General features: G+C 40.3%; 1 protein-coding gene across 1 annotated transcript; it reads right to left on the bottom strand.

Annotated features, from left to right (window-relative positions):
* Positions 1 to 3,566: 3,566 nt before the first annotated feature.
* On the bottom strand, positions 3,567 to 23,314 carry plcxd3 (phosphatidylinositol-specific phospholipase C, X domain containing 3). The gene is made up of 6 exons (XM_020646449.2): positions 23,084 to 23,314; positions 10,085 to 10,341; positions 9,660 to 9,833; positions 7,802 to 7,977; positions 7,159 to 7,260; positions 3,567 to 6,224 (listed from the first exon to the last, which is right to left on the bottom strand). Exons 1-6 carry the CDS (start codon positions 23,184 to 23,186, stop codon positions 6,068 to 6,070), a joined length of 969 nt encoding a protein of 322 aa, XP_020502105.1. The 5' UTR covers positions 23,187 to 23,314; the 3' UTR covers positions 3,567 to 6,067.

Genomic DNA, 23,314 nt, shown 5'->3' with positions numbered 1-23,314 from the left:
AGACTTGCAAAAAAAGACAAAAGGTTTCTGTTCGTGCAGCAGTAACGAGGTTCAGAGGAATTTAGAAAACACAATCTTAAAACAAAAACTGTGTGCCTACAATCTCAGCTCCAATTCTCTGAAATAAGTGAAGGTCCCCAAGGGTAGCATTTTATTCAAGGGAATTTTTCAGGCAAAGCCATTTGAGAGCAAAGCAGAATTCGTCTCGACTTTCATCTATGAAAAGCCAATCAGAATAAGAGCTTACTCACAGCAGTGTGCTTTTTGGCGTTGATGATTTATTTAATTTTGGGCAATATGTTTCACATACAAGAAGGTGTCTCGGTAGCTTTTTAATTATCACAAAACTAAAACAAATGCTTTTATTTGGAGCAAAGAGTCACTTCAAATTCTAGAAAATCAAAAGACAAGTCATGCATACTTAAAAGCATGATAGACTGAGATCACGATTTCAAATGAGCAGCCAATGTTAAATGACTCAGCTACTGTACATCAGTAAGCAGCAGAGTCCCGGCACTGCAGGCTAGAATAACAGTTGGCTCAACAATAAGCCACCAGACCGTGCCCTCCATTAGTGCTGCTTCTGTTGGTCTCAGGATGTTCAGAGGTCATCTTTGATCACCATCTGCCCCAGATTTTGGTCCGTCGGAGACACAAGTTCGTCAGGCTCCGACAGAGAAAGACAAAGTCAATGAATCTGCAGACTATGTGTTTACTTTCCCCCAGACTGAAGTGTAAACCATACTCATAGAGTTTGTTTTTAAGTGATAAGTGTGACACTCAAGAGTTTAGTGGTTCAAACCAGTAGACAGTTTCTGGCGCCGCGTGGGTGGCAGCTTGTTACGGCAGCTCTGACCCCCGTTTGGTTTTTAGTAAATCCTGACCCTTTTTGGTTTTAACTTAGCAATTAGCTTGAACTTAAAACGACAAATGAATCCAGATTCTGAATCAAATCGTGACCCCCAGAATTGAAATAGATCAAATCGAGAGACACCCAAAGATTCCCAGCCCCAATAAATAACTTAAATTGTAGCCCTTACATTAGCATGCTACATTTGCATAACATTGTCTGAAGAAATCTTACTCGGAACAAACACACTGTCAGTAGCTAAGACTCAGTAAAACAAAGCAATCAAACACTAAAAGATCCTAACATCTCTCAAAAATTAACGTACAGCGGTTCATCCACGCTTACAATGTTTATTCCATGACTGTCACATGAAGAGTGATGAGTTAAGAGAAGCAGGGCCAGAGTGGCGGATTTAACCGTTAGCCATAGACAATTGCCTCGGGCATCCAAACTACAGAGGCCCCCCCCAAAAAAACAATGTTTAAGAATGATTTATATTTGTTTAACTTTGTGGCAAGTTATTATGTTTTTCTTAAAACCCATATGCAAACATTTCTTATCAGAAGAATGGCTGATTTCTCTATAAATAATGTCTCAGGTGCCCACCCCTCCCCCCTCCGGCTGCACTCCTATATGGGCTATTCCATGACACTCAGGTCTCACTGCACAGCGTGTTTAATGCTATGATCGAGGCGGCATCACTGGTGGCAGAGAGAGCTAAAAGAGACAAGCGTAAAAGAGATAGAAGATAGAGACAAGCCAGTAGCAAATAAATCTAATGAGGTTTGAGCTACCTTACATTTCAGAAAGAGCTCCCCTGAAGGCCTGAATGAGGAGCTGTCTCTATCAGATAAAGAGCTCCCCCATGGTTAAAAATGAGCTACCATACCTGCCAAAATTAGTTGTAGGGGCTTAATGTATCGAGCTACCCTTCCTGACAGGTTGAGCTAGCTTAGCTGTCAAAATGAACCACCCTGCCAGTCAAAATGATCCACCGTACCTGAACGTATCAATAACCCTGCCTGACAGATTGAACAACTGTGACAGTTTCAGCTACACTACCTGTCAGAATGGGTTACCCTGCTTTTTTTTTTAGAATAAGCCATACCTATCAAAATGAGCTACCCTACCAGACCAAATGTACTACCTCCCACGACCGTCTGAACTACCCTACCTCCCCCCCCCCCCCACCCCATCATAACCCTTACACCCCTCACCTCTCTCTTCTTTAATCTTTACTGCTTTTTAAAGAGTAATTGTGAATCCTGGCCTCACTTGTTTGATTTATAATAGAGTATGATTTAATGTTGCTTGTCTCTCTCTCTCTGAAGATTAAAATTGAGCTTGTTGTACCATAGATTTCATTGGCAGCAAAATTGCCACCCTGTGTCATGCACCATCATGAGTTTCTGGTGAAATGACTCTTCCTCCTCCTCCTCCTCCTCCTCCTCCTCCTCCTCCTCACACTCCATTTTTTTTTTTTTTCTGAAACGGTGCATTTAGTTGCTGCCCCTCTTTAAGCTGTCTGAATTCCATCATCCATCCCTTCCTCCTACACCTCTTCCTCCTCCTCCTCCTCCTCCTCCTTCACTGTGTGTCCGCCTGCGTGATCGTGACAGAGAGAGATAGACGGACTAACACATACACTCACACATGAATAACAACACAATAATAACACTGTGCATTTGCATTTTCTCACTTCTCCAGTAAATGACTGTTTCAAGTGAATCCAAGGACATAAATTATTGCTTTCTCTTTTGCTTCCCCCCCTTAGCTGTATTACTGTGATGTTCAAACAAAGCAGTCAAAGCACCCGAAACGTCTATATCCGGTCAGATGGCCTGTGGTTACCAACACAACACAGCTGTTCCTTTTAGCAGCCGCAAGGGAAGTATCTATTCATGTTTATAACATGATATTTTCTGTGACAGTGAATATGTGCAGTCATATAGACCATCTTTGTGAGAGCTTTTTTTTTCAAGCATTTCTTTTTTTTTTAACCGAACAACTACTGTATATGCACACGTGGCATAAATCACGAGACAGAAGATCAAATTAAATCAATGAATGACACATTTTTACAACATTAAGATTGACACAAAACACACACACACACACACACACACACACACACACAGAGAGCTACTCAGGACCTCAGTCATCTCTGTGCCATCCTCATGAGCAACACCTGGCTGCAGGATAGCAGATGCTGAGTTACAAAACAGGGACTTTTAGAAAGTGACCTTGAATGCGGCTGTCCACTCGCCTCCATCCTCATTACCCTGGAAACTGGATCATGATCCTCCTCTCAAAAGATACGGAAAAAAAGCCTGAAGTTAACTTTAGTGCTGCAATTTAGAGTGTTACCCTTTGAGTCTCTCAACCTGAAAGTTCGGGGTTTGATCCCCAGCTCCTGCAGCAACATGTCCGATGTGTCCTTGGGCAAGACACTTAACCCTGAGTTGCTCCCGCTGCTTCACCGGCGGCGTATACATGTGTATGAATGGGATTAGTTACTTCTGATGGAAACTTTACACAGCAGCCTCTACCATCAGTGTGTGAACGGGTAGGTGTGACTTGCGGTGTAAAAGTTCTTTGAGTACTCAGAAGACTAGAAAAGCGCAATTAAAAAAAGTCCATTTACCATTTTAAGTCGAGCAGCTTATCAACCAATTATCGAGACAGAAAGTGGCCATAAAAATAACACATAATGAAGTCACCTTTGAGGCATAGAAGCTTTATTTGATTGGCAGTTTTCCACTTAGAACAGACTCACTCCTATTTGAACAAAAGTTTTTGAGTTTTACAACAGCAAGTGTCTCTTTTTTTTTTTTTTACACCAGAACATAAAAAGCAATGACAACAATTTGGACCAGGGAAGACACAAAAGTCTTTACAACACAATTTGCAAATCTTTTCTGGTCTTTTATTTGTGTGTGTTCTGTATGGGGTAATAGCAGTGCAACATTTAAAAAAAAGAAAACAGACTGAAGACGGGTCTTAAAGGGTTAAAACATTTTAAAGCTGAGATGAACTCATGCTCTTTAGAACAATGCAGATCAAATTAAAGACACTACTGTAACAACTGCACAAATGAAAGTTACCTAGATGGGTTTCATAAAGATTGAAGCAGTTTTTTCCCCACAACACAAAAAAACAAAGAAGCAGTCTGACAGCTGTTTAGGCTGAGAAAAAAAAGTAATCAATGACTGCAATCATTTACAATTCATCAGCATTATTATATTTGCAATTACAGTATGTACAAACTTTCATCAATATAAAACATTTGACATTAAATCACACTTAAGTGAATGAAGTACAGTTTGAACTTGAAAACATTAACTCATTAATACATTAAAGCATACAATACAAAAAATATCTTTCCAGCTGATGCTCAATCACTTTAAAAAATATCACATTTACTCACAAGACACATACATTCACGAATTTAAAAACAAAAGAATATTTTTCTAAATTAGTTTTACATGACCAAACAAGAAAACGATGTCCCTACAGATTACATTTTCTGCAGAAAACGCCACACTGATCTGAGAAGGTGTGCAGATGTTTGGGCCAGTGTGAGTTTTTTGTTTAATACACAATTTAAAAACCCTGAAGTGAAATGCTTTGTTTGTTTCAGTCTCATATGACACATTGTAGGGTAAAGAAAAGATGCATTCGAGAAGCGGTTCTTAAGTGGGTGGGTCAGGACCCAAAGGTGGGTCGAGGAGCCATTTTCAATGGGTCGCAAACATGTGACTGGGGGAAAAAAATGTGTAAAAAGTCTATGAAGTGCTCTTAAAACATGTTGGTTTTGTTACTTTTCTTTGTTCCGTCATGTGTTTCTTACCATCTGAGGTCCAAACTGACATTCAATAAATCTGATTGGTTGAAAAATTATCAGAAACTAGGGTCACGATTTTCATGAAGGATTTGGTGGTGGGTCCTTAGACTAGACCAGATGAGAACCACTGCAGTAGAGACATCAAACATGAAAGTGAACTAAATGTATCACATCAGCAGGAATCTTGAAAACAATGAAACACTTAGAAAACATCAAATAAAGTGGACACCAACGAGCGATGACTGGAGCTCGTATTATTTCCCATGTGTCAAAGCACAGCAGTTACAGCAACACATCCTGACTCAGAATCATGATGTCTTTTCTGACTTGAAATAAAACAGATTTTTTTAAACGACCGTTAAGCAACTTTATCACCTCTGATTATGAAAGACATAACACAATGATACATCTGAAGGTGACTCATATGTATATATACTACAGTGCAGTGGTAACTATAGACGCACACTTAGGGAGCAAAGTATTCTGCGGAGGAGACACAGACAGTGGATAGACTCGAGCACCCAGCTGTACTGTATTTTTATACTCCGGCTGTCACGACTCTGCACCCACCACACTCTCTGATACATTTGTCACGCTTGATTCCAAGCTATTACAAATGACTTGTAGCATTGATTGAATTTCTATCTGTCCGAATCAAATCAATGTTAAAAAATGCTATTTCATTTATCTGCACAAAAACAGATGAAGTGCACATGGAACGATTTGTTTATTTTTTTCTCGGCAGGCCAAGCTGGCCTTTTTCAGTAAGTGAATCAGAAGTTCAAGAATATACAAAGATGCCCGATCCACGTCTAGGTCTAAGGCTGACGTTATAGACGATTACTGACTGTTACTTAAGAGATTACTGCAGATGAAACATATGGAAATTATTATTTTCAGGTCTACATTTAGAGTTAACACAATGACTTTAAAGAAACACTCACTGCATTCAATCTGCTTGTTTTTTTTTTTTTCAGAAATCAATCAATGACCAGGGATGCATATTGCTAGAACAATAAACTTCTTTTAGATTTTCCAAATAAGACAAATACAAATGGTAGCTACCTGCACAGGCCTACATTTTGATTGGTTGAAGTTACACAGACTTAATAAAAAAAAAAAAATCTCCCAAAACTAGGAAACAAACAGAACCTCATCGCTCTTTGTGCTCCGACCAAACATCTGTGATGTTTCTCCAAATCCAAACTTCTCTCACCTCAGCTACCTTTCACAATTTGATCGCTCAATTCACTATAGCCCTAAAGAAAATGAAAGGAGCAGTGCGACTCCCTCCATGAAATAAATGCCAAAGAGAAAAGAGTGAGAGCGCACACCAAAACCACCCGTGGTGTCTGTGCTCCCTTTTTGGTCCCTCAGGTGGCATCATCGTCCTCGTCATCCAGGTGATAGTTGAGGGTGATGACTGCACTGATGAATTCGCCGAGCTCCACAAAGTCAGCTGTGATAATGTTGATGCCACTCTCCCCGGGTCTCTGTGACCTGATCCACTGCATCATACCCGGCAGTGCCCTGAAAGGATGCAAGAGATCACGCATCAGACACACACGCACACACACGCACACACACAGAGTGAAAAAGCAGGAGGTGGAAATAAAGTCAAGAGAGATATAGATGGGGTTGGAAAAGGGGATGATTTATGGTTGGTTGGTTTAACACAGAGAGGGGGGTCACGCTGTGATAAAAGATCTCTTTCTCACAGCGTGGGATATCTGCAAGCCAGACACCAGCTGTGTGGATGACACTGAACAGATGCTGGTCATGTTCATGTGATCGGTACAACAGGGCAGGGTGTTACTGCTGCAGAGCCTCGCCCAGCTTTCTGTGTGATAAAATGTCTTTTCCTCATGCTTTGCTTTCCTGGTTTGTTGACTTATACACAGGCAGTGTGGCAAAACGAATGGATGGAATAATAAAGACTGCATATATCAAAGTAACCAAGCGCCTGGTGAGAACGGCTGATAGAGGAGCCATCAAATGAATTATTCATGGTAGGAAAATTGATTGTTTTGCCGCTGATTGTTTTGTCAAACGAGTGACATTAAAAAAGGCTGAAAAACAAAACTGAGGTTGAACCAGGAAAATAAAGTTCTTATCCAGAACTGAGAAGAACATGAGAAATGGGGCCTTGGGTTTGTGGCATTCAAAAAAAAAAATAATAGAGAGTCAGCTAGGTGATGTCAAACGCCTGGGGATATCTATAGAAATGAACCTGCATCTGGATTGAATCACAAAATGCAAATGTGACTTGCTTATGGAGTCCTTGCCAGTGAATGTCTACCATCAAGTGTTTGGGGTCAATCAGGTCATTTCTGTCGCCTGAGATGTTGCTGATATTGTGCTTGTGTTTATATCTGTTTGTATCAAGTTGTGCTAACCCTGCATCGTTGCCAATCCTAGTGTTGAACATAAACTTTTGTACTAATTTCTTTTCAGGTGCACACACCTTTCTGTGATGGTCTCCCTCAGTCCGCTGGCCACGCCCTTCATCACTGTGCTGGCCTTTGGAGTCAGAACCACCTGGGACACAAAGAAGGTCCCCTTCCTCCTGCAGGAGACAGGTCAAGCATTTAGACTCCTTATTTTGGTTGTCTTTTCTGTTCAGTTTTTTTTGTTTGCATATGATTTATATAAAATACATTATGGTACCTGCAGCAGAGTGGTACTTAACATATTTATAAACCCCACTTGACTTAAGAAGGAATTCTTTTATCAGCCCACACAGAAACAGATTGATGTTCTAGTCAGACAAAAAGATATATTGTGCAAAAATGTAAAATTAGCATCAGTTGAATGTTCAAATGAGTGAAATTCTAACCAATTCCTCTAACCGTCTTTAAGTCATATCTTTCTGAACATCTTACAACCTGAACTCTCATGACAATAAATCAAAGCCATGCTCCAAAGATCAATCATGATTGGCTGTCATGAAGGGCATTTGTAAAGCTTTAAACATTCAACACAGGTAAAGATCCTGCAACAAAACTGAGGCCTAAAAAAACAATAATGTGCATTTACAAATTTCGAATCCCTTTTCAGTTCCTGCATGATGGAAATAGAGTGGCCACGTAGAAGATGTAGAGTCTGACCTGCGATCAGTGACAGACGCCTGGAGAAACTGCACCAGCTTCTCCGGGTCGGTGGTGTTGGCCCAGGGAGATGGCATCATCTGGCCCGGCCACAGGAAGGGCACCTCCAGGGCCATGGGGTGATGGTAGAAGACGAGCACCTGGAACTCCTTCTCCCACAGATACTGGAGACTCACCTGGAGAGGGAGGGAGGAATATGATCAACGGAGCAGGAGGATATGAGAACATGTAGCTGAAAAAGTACCTGGATACATACTCAGTAAGCTTTTTTTTTTTATTAGAATGAGGTAGAAATGAAAGTTAAGAGGAGTAATTGCCTGATGAATTGCATTCCCTCGTTATAAAGCATGAAAAGCAAACACAAAAGTATACATTTCCCCTGTTAGTCGTTAAAAGTATCCATGTTAAACAGTAAAAAGCAGTTAAAAAACAAGACTTTTCATTTGATTCTCTCTCTGAGGGGAGGATTACTTTCCAGTGGTTTATTATCATCTAAAATAAGCCAAACTCTGCTGGAGGAGAAAAGTTGTCCAGTAGGTAGATTTGGTGTGTGAAAAGCAACTCTGAGGTTGAAGTGGAGACAAGGGAGTAGCAGAGTAGATGTAGTTCAAACAATGTGGAAAAGGTAAGAGAGGAGTGAATATAATACCTGTGGAGAACAGAACTCCAATTTGACATTTGTCTTTTCTAAATTTAAACACCATTCTAGATGCCCTCTATAGATCACTGATAGCTAGTTCATTATTTTCCCAGAATCCACCAGTCACTAGTGGCCTTTTACTTTCCTCTAACATTTTATGTCTTACTAAGCCTCAGCACCTGACAGGAGACTATAGTCTGAGAGCGGGGACTCTGGCGTGGGAGGTGATGAATTTTTAAGGTGATTGATGTTGCTAATGCCTTCAAGGTTCTTCATCCTCGCCTCAAGGTGGGGGGAGAGAGAGGGTGGTGATTTGTATACTTCGATAAAATACTGAAAGTCATGTGATACCGCTGCAAGAAAAAAAGAAGTCCTGAGTAATTTCTTGATTTTAATTCCCAAAAAACTGCAACAAACTCCTGCACACTGTCTACATTACAAAAATACATTGCCAACATATTTGTGCAATTTAGACTGTGTCATCTCTGCCGTCACCTCCTCTGCACTCTGTCGGTTTGTAAGAGATAAAACTCAACTTGTGCATCCTTATGAGACTCCTAAAAGGTTTGAGAATGTCAGTATTCACCGACCTGTTTGAATCGACCACCGCTGTTTGTTTTTTGTCACTCCCAGCAGCTTTTGGTTAAAAATATGACTAAAGACCTGTAGTTTTTTTTTTATACTGTCTGTCATTAAAATAACATAGAAAGTATCGGTTTAAAACAGGTGTTATATAAAAGTTTCGAAGCATCAACTTTTTTGACAATTTTAGTTAGAACTTGGGATGCACTAAAGCGGAAAATGAAAGTAACTGTTGAAATAATAACATGTTGATTTTTTTTGTTAGACAGCTAGAAGCACTAAGTGCTTTCAGCATGAAAAACAATGATGAATATAAAAGGGTAGCACGGGGACAAATCTGAGCATGGAGGACTTTTCTACTTGACTTTTAAACAAAAGGGCAAACAGAATGGAGGTAATAACCATCATTCAGAATCTCAAGTGATCAAAACACAGAAAGAGAAAACAATAATTATCAGAATCTTTTTAAATACAGACAAAACTGAAATGCTCCTGTGATTTGCCTCTCTCAATCAAGAGTGGTAAAGGTGATAGGGATGCATCAGGAATGAGTGTTTGAGGTCAGCTGCTGGCTCTCTTAACACCACTTAATCCTTCGCCCTGATTAGTGTTAAACGTATCTGAATCTGACGGTACCTCTTGAGCAAAGACGACCGGGCACAGTTTCTCTCCAAACACCTCTTTCAACATGGCCACAAGTTTTTCATGGTGCAGGTTCTGCACGCCGTAGAAGTGGTTAAAGTCCAGGAACACGACCTCTCTGGCATGAGCGGACAGGAAACTACTGATCTGCTCCAGACCTTCTCTGACCTTAAAAACACAAATAAAAAAAAAACACATGAATACATAATTCCTGAAATCACCTCATGATATAAAATATAAAACTAATGTGATGCACTTTAAATCCATGAAGAACCTTGTATGACTAAGCTCTCAGACTGCTATTACACATAAACAAGCTGCCACATACACAGAAATGTGAAAACATCACTTAGCAACTACAAGAATGGCAAAATATTCATCACTTCAAAAACCACCCAAATTCAGTGCTCCAAGCTGACCGTGGCGCTGAAGAGTCCGTGGGCGAAGAACAGCTCGTTGTCGGGATCTCGGGGCTTGGTGGAGATACGCAGGTCAAAGAAGCGGACCCCAGCCTCAAGCTGGCTGTTGAAGTTCATCGTCTGCGTAGCTAACCACTTCCTCATTAGCTTCTTAGCCACCGTGCCAAAAACAGAAACAAAGTTCTGCACCGTCTCGGGCTGCTCGGGGCCCACAGGAGACGCCTCGTCGATGTAGAAACTGAAGGAATCATGGGAACCTGAAGGAGAAAAACACAACACAAACATGAGTGTGCATGCAGGTATTAACCACTGCCTGTTTTATTTCTGTGGTGGGACACAGCTGGAAGAGTGAGGTCAGCGCTAGAAACCAGCCCGGTGCCATGGCAACAACACTGACAAAAGAAAACAGAAGCATCCAGGGGTTGAAGTTATGAACTCTGGCAACTTGAAAAGAAATGAGTGTGTGTTTGATCCATCCATCGTGTTTCTCAGGCAGAGCAGAGCTCCCAGAGAGCAGCATTTAATATTTTACATTCTCCTTTCATGGCTTTCAGTGTAAATGTATTTTTCAATACAGAATCCTGTGATGCAATTGATAGTTGGTGATCTCTGTGTTGTACACCTCCAGCTACTATTAGCCAATGTTTAGAAAGAAATAAACGCTCTACTACTAGAGGGAAAAATGCAAATATGCACATACAATAAGGACTACAGGTTTACAAGTATATGTGTACTTTTTCTCACTGAGTGTAGATGTGTAGGTTTGTTTTGTAGTGCTGCAGGACACCCATGGAAACGACATTTCAGTATGAGTGGGTCCACGCTATGAAAATAAATACAGAGATTTTTGAGTTTTGAATGTCTTATTGAAATTCAAAGTTATTTATTGACCTTGGAAATAGCTACTTGACAATATCACAAGGTCGAACTAACTTGTTGTTGCCAACGCTTCCAGCTCAGTTAAAACTGAGATGGTTTGGGATTGTATTTTTTTCTATTTCACCTCTATTTTAAAGTCCCAGTGAGGTTCAAAGATATCTTTAACAACAGATACCTGGCCAAGTTATAACTGCCATACAAAATCACAAAAAAAAAACCACAAAAACAACTTAAACAACACAACAATTTAAAGCAGGTTTATAATACACAGTGGCCTTTCAAGAAAAACAACCACATGCCTCTGTCCCCACATTCTTTGTGATAGTCCTGAATTTCTAAAGTGATATCAGTGATTCCAATTTAAGGCTTCAGATGTGTTTAGATTTAAACCCCCGAATTGGCTGAACTTGCTGAGGCCACAAGTTTCTACTTGTTCACAAAATGTGTTCAAATTTGGTCAGAAACTCCTTCTGTGTTTTGGAGCTCATAACCTCTTTTATTTGAAGTTTTCTGATTAGTTACTAGTGGCACATAAGTGTGGAAATGAAAGGCGGAAGGTAATCATCACAAACTCTATGTTCAGCATTTCTTACCTGACAGACTAGTACATCCTGGATTTCTCACTTCCAGAGGTACAGAATGAGGACTAAAAGAGGCCTCACAACCTTTGTACCACACAGTATTCAGCTGCGTAATAAGCTCTGATCAAATGTCACATTTTCTGAAAAAGTTCACAATGAATAAAACTGCTATTTCAGCAGTTTTGAGACTTTCTCTATTTCACATTTGCCAATGTATAGGGCATTCCTTTTAGATTATAAGATCCTCTTTTTGTTTCATACACATCATATGAATCAATTTTAACATTTCACCTCAAACTTCCTTTTCCTACATGTTTAACAGAACATAAGCATCTATATTGTTCTTCCTGTTTGAGGAATAAGGTCCAAGACATGTTGAATTCAATTTAATCATTAAGATTTTATAGGGTCAGTTGACATCTTGGAGAGCATTTGATAGAAAAGTAAATACAAATAAAGAAAGACTGAAGCTTTGAGTAAACACACTGTGTATCTCAGGTACACTATCTACAGCTGTTAAGGACAAATGCTATAAAGCAAACTTTGATAGACCTTTAACAGAGAGGGTTGTTGCTCTCCCACGTGCTCCAATGTGGGAAGATTTCAACTGGACATTAAAAACAAGATACTTTAAACCTCCTTCAAAATATGACTTTAAAGAAGTTAAAGAAGTGTAAGCAGGTGGAAGTGTAATCTGATCAGAGGCCACACACACACACACACACACACACACACACACACACACACATCTTTTGGGATTGTCTGTTAGTATTAATTTTCATGAATTCATTCATGACGGTAACTTTTGTAAATGTAGGATTTTAATGTTGTCTACCTATAGGGTAATTCTACTGTTAGGTCTGTGTAGCTGTAAAACATATGTCAAATACCTCATAGGTGCAGATTTGGATAGGAGCTGAAAAGGAAATATGATTTGCTGAGGCTGAAGGAATGTTTATGTCGGAGAGTTTCAAGTAAAGGCAATGTCTTCCTTCGAGCCTATGAGAAGTGTGGAAAGGAATTTGTGGGCTTTACCTGCTAGCGGAATATAAGCAAGACTGTTAACATGAAAACTCTGTCAGCCATTGGTTCCCCGTCGCTGTTTTGTCTGACCTCGGCCAAATAAGTCCTAAAATAATCCACAGTCTGGTTCACGATTTCATCATTGAACAAGTACAGAAGAAACATCCTCCCCTTGTCCGAACTAAAATCATTCCGGGAGGTAATGGAATTGGAAAAGCGAGCCATTCTGGTGTCGATTTACCACAAGAGTTGTTGTATTGCATTATTGATGCAATTCTGGAGGGAGCTATGGAAGAAAATCTCATTTGTTTCAAATCCTTAAACTGCTGTGAAGGAAATGATAATATTATCCTGGCTCGAACCACTACCACTAGATACTGAATGGAAAAAATAACAGCAAAACTTCATGTACGGATAGATCTCTTTGCTCATTTTAGTTACTGATAAGATATATTTAAAACAAGCACTGAGGAGCTCGTCGTCATCTCACTAAAATATCTGTAGTCTATTACGTGTACAGAAGAAGTCCTGATACAAATATTGACTGGATCATACACAGCAACTGGAAATGTTTCTCTAAAGCTCTCAGGGCTCAAAGCTTCATCTGTCAGTTCCTTGAGCATCACAAACACATTTCCATTCAATGCTGCTGTCCTGTTGTCAATAAGACAGCAGTGATATCTGAAACATTCCTAATGCTCAAAGTATATACACTAGAAACATTATTTTTCAAAAAGCTATATGTTTAATTATTATCTGTCCTTTCAAATGAGATTTTTCAGTTTTTAATGTGCGGTACAAATACAAATACAAATGTCCTATTAGAGGCACTACAATGATACATATTTGTATAAAGATGATATGGGTCGTACCCTCATGGGAGCACAGATTAAAGTGTCTGCGTGTGTGTGTGTGTGTGTGTGTGTGTGTGTGTGTGTGTGTGTGTGTGTGTGTGTGTGTGTGTGTGTGTGTGTGTGTTAAGCTAATTAGTGTGACAGTAATTCAGGTATCCTCCTCCCTTTGTCATCAATAAAATCCATTTGTCCTCCACGCACGCACGCACGCACGCACGCACGCGCACACACACACACACACAGACACACGCACGCGCACACACACACACAGACACACACAAACACACGCACGCACGCACACACACACACACACACACACACACACACACACACGGGCCTCCTTTGACCTTCAGCAAATACTCCAGTGCCAGGTCTCTGCGGTGGGCCCAGCGAATGACCATAAGCAGGGCAGACAGCTGAGCCCTGGGGCAAGGCAGCAAACAGCATCACTACAGGCCGAGCTGTACCACCGGGGTCAGTGCGTTACACAGTTTGACCTTAACCAGTTGCAACAGCTGCCTCTGCTGTTGCTGCAGAAAAGAGACTTCTCTTTGTGTCGTCAGCCGCTAAAAAAGCAGGATTTTCATTCACGTATTCAATTGAATTTGCTTTTGCTCAAGTTGCATTTTCTTTTTCCTTTGATGGTCTAATTAATACATTCTATCATTTCTGCTAAATGTGCTCAATAAATAAAGTTGGATTGGATTGGATTGCATCTGTCATTGCACATTTCATTATGAAATTTCTGATTTAATTTTTGACATGTGAGGGAAATAAGTGCATGCTCTTATATTTAATTCAACAGCCCCCTATAGTGTCATAGTACTACAGCACGTCTTCAGAGATTTAGTGAATTCTAAACACCACAGGAAATCTAGTAAAGCTCACATGTGCATTACTAACAAGCACTACCTTAAATATGTAAAACAGAAAAGGCCTATGCATGATGGCAACAGCAGAGAGAAACAACCTTATGGGACACCAGAGACTTTCTGCCATGTGTGCAAAGCATCAATAAGATCCTGCAGAGAGAGCTTCCAGAAAACAAATCAGCATGTTACCAGGGATTTAAAAATGATTGATTGATTATTGTTTACATTGGAAAACAATTTGCTCCAACCTCGCCCATGCAAATTTCAGCAAATGATTGTGTCTTTGATCTGAGTCATCTCCCTTTCATTCTCGTCAACCAGAACAAAAAACTCCTCATTCATTAGACAGAGTATAATGTACGAAAGGTTTTAATATTCTTCAGCGGTTTGATTCCTAGAAATAAGACTTAAAAGTAGAATCTAATATAGTCCTTTCAAACTTGCACAAAACTAAAAAAAAAAAAAAAACTTCCTAAAATCTTCAAGGTGAGCTGCATGTGTGAATGCAAACAGTCAAACATTTCACTCAGACTTTCCACAGATCTCATTTTCATTTTACCTCGTTACATGTCTTGCCTCCTGAGACCCCCAACCCGCTCCTGTCTGACAGGGATAGTCTCCTGCTATCAGGTGCATGTTTGAATTTGTAACTCAGGAAGATGTCAGGAGCAGTCTGCCTGAAATGTTCAATAAATGTTCAGGAGTGCATAAGTGAAATGTTTCCTCTGTCCACTAAGTCTGTTTTTATGCACGGGCAGCTCCCATTTTCAATAAAAGAAACAATGCTGAGCAAAAAAAATGCCCTCCCCCTGTGCTCTGAGTTGAAAAAGGTTGAACTTTTGGAACAGCACTCCGCACATCAGTGTTACTTCTCCCTCAAAGACCAATTATAATAAAGAAGAGGTGGTACTTCTGATATCAGCCTTTTTCAACAACAATGGCAGAGGAGAAACTAATCTCTCTCATCTTTTTGAGGGAACAATTTCCAGGTCTAGAGGTGCTCCTTAAACCAGGAAAGGATTCCTTTACATTGTTGTTTTCAAGTTTTTATTGGAAACCCTTGACTAAAGGAAAATATTAAGCACATGGAGCTATTTAAACCAAACTACCTAGCACTACAGCTGGAAGCAGAAGTTACATTTCCTAGCATCAATTAATGAGTAAGTACTCTGAAACTGAGGTCGTGGGTTTTAAAAAGTGCCGTCAACAGACACTGAGGCCCTGAGACTAGCTGTGGTGTGCTATCATACATGGGAGTATAATTATACAGCGATCACGCTAGTCTTTGACTTATGCTATCTCAAGTAAACCTACATCACTCCTTCCATTGTGGCCTAAACAACACCAAACAAAACTTTCTGTCGTGGTACTTGTTCTTCAGTTTCATCTGATCATACTGATTAAAAAGGGCCACAGCCTGTCGTTTGTCATTTGTCCAAACTGTCTGACCTCATGCTGTTTGATGGCTTTTGTCAGAGAGCCTGACACAAACACAGGCCAGAGCAGAACTCTGGAGAGAGAGAGAGAGAGAGAGAGAGAGAGAGAGAGTCAAAGTGTGAAAGAGAAACAGATAAACGCTGAAACAAGCTGAAACAACGATAACAGAGTTTCACTTAATGGTCACAATGATAAGGGGGGTGAGCATGACGGGGGTGGTCTGTTATGCATGTTACTGTTGCAGAACTGACCCGTGTTAACTGAGTCATTTCTGCTGAATGAGAGCAGACCATTCAGAGAAGAACAACTGGTGGTTCACGCCTTTTTCTTCATGAAAAATCATTAATGCTCACCAGGGACACTTTCAAAAAGCATCTGAGGATGCTGAGGAGAGGAGAGACAGTGTGAAGGTCTGAAAAGACAGATATGAGCTTCACACTCTCCATCCTCTTCACTCCACACTCTCCCAGCATGGATCTTCTTCTGTATGCTTTTAAAGTCATTTTAGAAGGGTTGCTCCATACCTCCACTTATACAGCCCTCTATTCTTTAGACTTACTTTGTCTTCCACCGCACTGCACTTTTTCATTATTTTCAAGTGGATTGTGCACAAACTACTTATATCTCCAATGGGGCTAATTGTTCTCGTTTGTTAATTGTTGATTGTTGATTATCAAAATAATTGTCTTCCTGCAGGTTACTAATTTCTCGGCCTTATCAGAGAGTACTCCTTGTAGAGATGCTAATTTCTGTGCATGTGCAGAGAAAAGACCTGTAGTTCTTGTCACCACTAAGGATGTGCCGAGCCAATCCTGGTATCATATCGGTCTAATACTGACTTAAATAGCTAGATCGGGTATTTGTAACACTGGGCAAGTCCAGGGGACCCACACATGAGGCTTATGTGAGGCCTCTACTCACTTCAGTGCTATGCTATTCTTTATTTACAGCAAGCACATCATGTAAAGCGTAACTGTCATTAGTGCACTGGTAGTTCCTGTGCATTTTGCTATAGTCAACATAGCGTGGAGGAAGTAAATCAATTTGGATGCATTTCACACTTGTTAATGCATCCAACTTCTTGCAATTTCTGCAAAGCGAATGATTCAAAGGATGGAGTTTAAACGACAAGTTCAAACACCACCCCGACATACTAAGAAGAAACAATTCCCAGTCTCCTCCTCAAAGTGAGGAATAATGGTTATTAGTGTAACACTAGTATTGTTCGGATATCATTGGATCAGTAAGCAGATACCCAAAGCTGCTCAAAAAGTTGGATCAGTGAATCATTAGTACTACGTCCATGAAAAATGCTTCCCTTTATTGTACAGAGCAAATTCAGCGACTGATGATGACATATAAAGTGATTCTTCTATTGAGATTTGCTTCTTCTAAGAACAAACCTGAACAAAGTTTTTGTAATAGGGTCAAAACATGCTCCTCGTACTCTGACAATGTGAGTGAGTAGTGGTGTTATATGAAGTTATTGTGTCCTGGGAGAGTTAGTTGATAGGGGATACTGATAGCCTCTGTTATCGATTTGCGCAATAGCAGCACATTTTGACAAAGAAGCACAATTTTACAGAACACCGGCAGTGAGGTTAATCAGCCTTGTGAGAAACTGAAACCATACTGAGCCATGTCTTTACGTTAATCTTAGTAACGTTTTGACAAAATACTTTGTGAAACAGCTTCTAGTATAAAAATGATTGCAATAGTCTTGTTCTTAAAATACAATTGCTGCACTTTGGTTTAAGTTAAAACTGCTAGAAAAAAAGCTCTTGTAAATTGGTGTCATTGTCCAAAAACATAAATGTACGATATAAAGAAAGAGCAACAAGTCAAACACTAATCTGATCAAGTCCAAGTTGAGCTAAAATGAATATGGATGGATAATGACATTACTATTATAGAAAGTATCCATACAATTCCAACCTCTTTACGAACCATTTGCCTAATGTGTCTGGGAGGGATATTGTTTCTAACACAATCAAAGTATTTCCTCCTCCTTTGTTTGATTTCAGTTTCACGTCTTCTGATTTTCCAATCGTTTTTTTCTGGCTGATCTCCTGCCCTTCAAACATCCTGCTACACTCCCAGTGTTTATTCCTTGCATCGGATGCAATTCCTCCTTCTTGTTCAGGGAGTAAAGTGGCAGCACATGAACTAGTCAAGTGACTGATTGAAAGATTTACAGCCAGAAGTCCGTGGCTGGCCTTCTCGTCCCGACGGAGCTGACAAGAATGGCGACGCCTCTTTTGCATTGGATTTGATCTTACCGCCTGCAAGGTCATCTCAACTTAATACAATTGTCGTCTCCCTTGCCTGAGGAATGGTATTCATTTCTTACCTCTGAATAAATCCTTAAGCAGTCACAGCCAGCTATTGGAGAGGTTAAGTATGCCTCCCGTGAGCCATGAATATCTAACACTTTGGTTTCTAGTATTTCTGAGGTCTTTTATCCCTTCGACAAGCTGCGATGAAATCAAACAAAATCTAATTTCTTAACTTAACTAATCTTAACTAGATAAAAGCCACTCGTGTTTTTCTGATACTATTTAATTTGAAGGTTAAAACAACAAAGGAGATGCTGATTATATCTTCACCAAATGATAACTATATATTTGATAATGACAGTAGTCAGTCATAGTTCTAATAGCACTGAAATTCTGACAGCCAATCCCCCTTCCTGAATTTTGAAAGAATGATTTTATTGTGACAGAACCACAGAGAAACCAGTTCACAGTACCTCTGGCAGCCCCGCTTTGCTGACTACCTCATTCAGAGGAACCTGCAGCTAGGCAGTCCGCAGCGCTCACCTAGGTGATCTAACAATAGCCACAGAAAAAAAAACAGCTCACCGTGTCTCCCACTGATTTTAGGAAAGGAAACTTGTAACGTTTTCCTCCTTGTTTGACCTCCACCTTTAATCTGCTATCATAACCTCACCCCGTCCACTGTTCGCTGCAGAGTAGAACAGGAACAAGTCATCCGACTGAACCTGATTGGTTGGCACGGTGTAAGGCCAAAGAGGCATGTTAGGCCGACACAGAGAGCTGAGTCATGTCTGAACGCTACCATGTTCTTATCTCACAAACAATGTACTTTTGACCAACAGAGGACTGGCAGGATTATGCTAATGAAAAGATGTATTATCCTTATATAATAACCACACCGCCTTGGCTACTGCATAATATAATGAATCACAGCATAATGAAGAACTCTGTAACTCTGTTTCAACTCCTAAATAAACAACTCACTAAGTTCCATGCTGCGTCGTGATAAGGAAACCCAATCTTAATCTGACAGTCCTCAATAACCTCTTGTCTCTGAAGTGTTTTTAAATATTATTATTTTTTTACCTATGGTGTCTTTTCACAGCTCTTTTCCTTTTTTGGACAAATTTCATTTAGGTTTCACAACAGCTCTGAGTCAGCTCTCCTCAAGAGTGACAAATAATTTATTGGCATCTTTGGACTCTGAGAATCATGCAATTTTAATTCAGTTGGACCTCAGCGGCTGCTCTTGACAAAATCGATCATTAGAATCGTTCATTTTCTCAACCATGTTGTTTTTTTAAATTAAGGACTTGGCCTTGCGGTGGTTTTTCTCTCTTAACGACAAAAAATATTGGTTATAACTTTTTGTATACCTCTGCATCCATCTTCTTCCCCACAAGCACTTCACTCTTTAACCTGCTCTGACATTGCTTCGAGGAGCTGCATGTCAGAACACAAATTGCCAAATCACTTGAACCAGACATCATAGGGACTTGCATGCTAGTCCATGTCTGTGTATTATCTTATTGAAGTGGTGTGTGAACAGGCCAGGTACTTTTTAAAGCATATACCACAAGCAAAATACCTTGTTGATGACATCATTGAAATCGCATGCATGCATAGCTTCCTCATACTCTTTTCTGCTTGTCTGTATTTCATTTGTCACTCTTATGTTGATATTGTAAATGCATCTGAGATAATCTCTTACAGACTACCTCCTGCCTTGTGTGACATGTGTGAAAGGGCAACTCTTAAAAGCATTTGTGGAAAAGACCTTTGGTGCGCCACAGGGCTCTATGTTAGAGCCTGTTAATTTGTCAGGAAATGTTTCAGTGGATTCAACTTTTAAAAAAACTTTGTTAATTTGCTTATTTTGCCAACACTAATGAAATATTGCTGCACCATGTGTGCATTTGCTATTGTTATAAAACAATTTCTTGAGGATTTAAGAAGCTAACTTGCTAAACATGTGTCTGTAGCTCAAACAAATGTATTCCAATTCTGTCCTAAGAGGTACATTTTTCTATCTTGTAGATCTAAACATTTTCTTTCATGCAAGCATCTGGAGACATGCCTTTATCTGCTTCCCTATTGATTACTGTAGCTTTCTGTCTGTGGGAGTCAGCCAGTCGACCTTGTCTCGCCTGCAGCTTTTGGAGCATAAATAAAAAAGCAATGCTCGTCAAGATGAGAGACCATCCTCTCGTCTGCACTGGCTTCCCTTTATTGGCTTTCAATTAAATCCAGAGTTGTTTTGAAGGCTTTCATTTAAAAAAGACGGCATGAAAAAACCATGTGTACAAATTCAGTTCACGGCCCCTTAGATATTTTGGACCGATTTTTAAATCCCTTTTCAAATCCCAGTACCTCCAAGGCTAACTAAACATGACCTTTCAAAGATCGATGAAAGTTTACCCTTCATTACAAGTCTTTTATTGCTCATCCTGTGAACAAATTTCACATATTTTTAAGCTATCTTCATGGTGTTTTTACATGATTTTACTTGAACTGTCTTCATATGGAAATTCTCTGTATGTTCTGTATGAAGATCTCTATTTGCTTTGCAGGCTCTGCAATGAAAAAAGTTTCCTGTAAATTAAATTATTTGTATAGTTACATACAGTGCATAGTGCAGGTAAATGTTTTTGCTCTGATTCACTGGGACCTTCACAGTTAGCACCCCCACATCTATGAGATTACATGAGGCAATATCTTCTGGATTATTAACCCCTTTGTGGGGGAAATTTAATCAGTTCTTATTGCCTACCTCGGTTGCACACACAATAAAAGTAACAAATAAACTAAGAAACCGAAACAGACTAAAAATGTAATCATCTTGACCAAGGATTTGCACCAGCGGTGATCAGCATGCACATTATGTGTGCTGTGGTTTTCTAATTTGTTTTCACCTTGAAAATGCCAAGCTTGGTAGATCTAATCCAGAGGTAACAGCAACAGCAGCACATTAGTAGATACTTTCTGACATGCAGCAGCTGTTGTCTGTTAAACACAAATGCTCATTTAAGACTTTATAATGTGTTCTGTGGATTATCAAATTGTTAGCAAAAATGTTTCTAACTAATTTAGCCCATACAAATGAGCAAAATATACCAAATATACCAAATACATGCTACTAAAGTGTAACCCAGGTTAATTAATTAGATTTTCCTTTAGCCATCTAGCTTTCTGTGCCTGAGGAGTGACCTCTGTGAACCTCCATAATCTATAATCATACAAATTAAGTCTTCACAGTCATTATAAAACCTTCAACAAATCATTGGCAGTCATATTCAAGCTTATGTACTATAATGAGTACAGCTGTCCAATATTGGCAGCCCAGTCTCAGTGGGGACTGTTTATGTTTTTGGCAACAGCAGAGCACCATACCATCACATCACCCCAGCAATGGTAGAGTGCTCCAAATTGTCAAAACACTTTGGCCTGGATCAATGAGGCTGTCGCCTGGTGATACAGCTTTTTTCCCTCCCTGAAAAACAAATAGCATTACTGAATCACAGGCCACAGAGGCTGCATGTTGAGGGTTTCACATCATGAAGAGTCTAAAATGATAGTGTGTTATTATCCTTGTCCAACTCCAACTCAGTAGTAGTACAAAACTCATTTAGGAAATGATGCAGTTCCTTGTTTTTCCCTGTTGAATTCTGTCCTCAGCATTAAAAGCTTTTAACGCTACATTGCAAAGTAAAACAAAAGATGTGATAGGTGGACACACTTTAAAAAAAAATAATCATACACACATTTGCAGAAGAACACATGGTCAGTGCTGAATAGGGTTTCATAAAATCCTGCAGATCATGACATTTATCTTGCCAATTGTGCGAGACACAAACAAAACAAAGTGCAGAGAATCAGGGGATGTTTACAGAGTCTGCTTCCAAATGGAGGATCAACTCAGTTGAGCTGCGCTTGAGGGAGCAGGGCCAACGAGAAGTAATGATGCCTAATTAAATGGAACAGAGCATGTTGCCTTGGCATTGAACACAAGCACATACGTGATCCAGCAAAACATATAGGCCGTGCTGTGACTGTCCATCAGTTCTTATTTGATTAGACCTGTAATGAATGGCACGTGTCTTGAGCTCCATAAAACACAGTGCATGGTCAGTGCTGATAATACGTCATGTTGGACACTAAACTCAAAGCCATCTGCATTTGAAATGCCACAATATCAGATGCCAACCCTGAACACACCAGGTATCAAATTCAAGGTGGTAAGAGACAGAAAGAGAGAGAGAGAGAGAGAGAGAGAGAGAGAGAATTTGGAAAGAGGGAAAAGAGAGGGATGAGTGCAAAGGACTAGATACGCAGGAATAAAAATGAAGAATGAGAGCGCTTTGTGTGGAGGTGTGATTATCACCAGGCAGCAGATATGGAATTAACTGGCTGCTCATAAGCAATTCCATCAGTCAGATCAGTGGTGTGCTTTACAACCACACTTTCCAATTTGAATGGAGTTGAAGGAGACCTGCGCAATGATTGGCTACAGGTCCAACAGCTCATTTATGGGAAGGAGAGCGATCATCAGAGTGAAGGGACTGAATCCCTCTCTATGTCTGTCTCTTCCTCACTGTGGCCACCACCCAAAAACACACTTAAGCCAAAGGGCTAACACAGAGCAGCGTGGTACAGCTGTCATTTCAGGATCTTTGATGCAGCTCCATATGACGTTATTCGCTTTTTCAGGTTTTCTGATCATGTAAAATATTAGATGGGTCAGCCTGAAATTCTCTTGTTGGTATTTGTGACCTTAAGTAAGCGGACTGAAACAAGTGAAAGATGGAAGAGTTTCAAATACATGGCCACTTCTTACGTTGCGCAACAGGTCTTACCCTTTGTTGCAACGAGGGACAACGAAACTAAAGTCGCAGAAATGCACAGGGTGCAAAGTAAAACGTCCACATTTGCAAAGCACTTAAACATCAAGTGTGAAAACTAATAAAGCTGAAACACAGCGCTACTTGTCGTCTGCAGATGCATGCATGGCGCGTGGATAATGAAAGCATGGGCACGCTCCACACCCGATTACCCAGTGGTATCGTAAAGAAACACCTACCGGGAATGGCCAAGTTGGTGAGCGGGATGGTGTGCATGCTCGGTGGTAAACTTGCCATCCAGTCGGCAAACCGCACGTCGTTCCTCCCGTGAGACGAAGCCATGCTGCCGCCGCGCACAACGCTCTGTTCACCCGGACCGGTGCCTGCGCCAACCTGCAGCGTGCGCTCTCTTTCTCTCTCCACACACACAGACACACTCTCAAGCAATGGGTTACCGCCTCTCTCTGCCA

The sequence above is a fragment of the Labrus bergylta genome, chromosome 2, assembly GCF_963930695.1.
Source record: "Labrus bergylta chromosome 2, fLabBer1.1, whole genome shotgun sequence".
Lineage (NCBI taxonomy): Eukaryota > Metazoa > Chordata > Actinopteri > Labriformes > Labridae > Labrus > Labrus bergylta.
The sequence above is the reverse complement of the archived record's forward strand: the minus strand, read 5'-3'. Positions and strand labels throughout refer to the sequence as shown.

Excerpts from the sequence above, each read along its gene's own strand:
- plcxd3 (XM_020646449.2), bottom strand. The coding sequence starts at position 23,186 with ATGGCTTCGTCTCACGGGAGGAACGACGTGCGGTTTGCCGACTGGATG. Across the intron at positions 7,261-7,801 it reads GCGTCTGTCACTGATCGCAG|GAGGAAGGGGACCTTCTTTG; the intron begins GTCAGACTCTAC and ends TGTCTCCTGCAG. Across the intron at positions 6,225-7,158 it reads AGGGAGACCATCACAGAAAG|GGCACTGCCGGGTATGATGC; the intron begins GTGTGTGCACCT and ends GCATCCTTTCAG.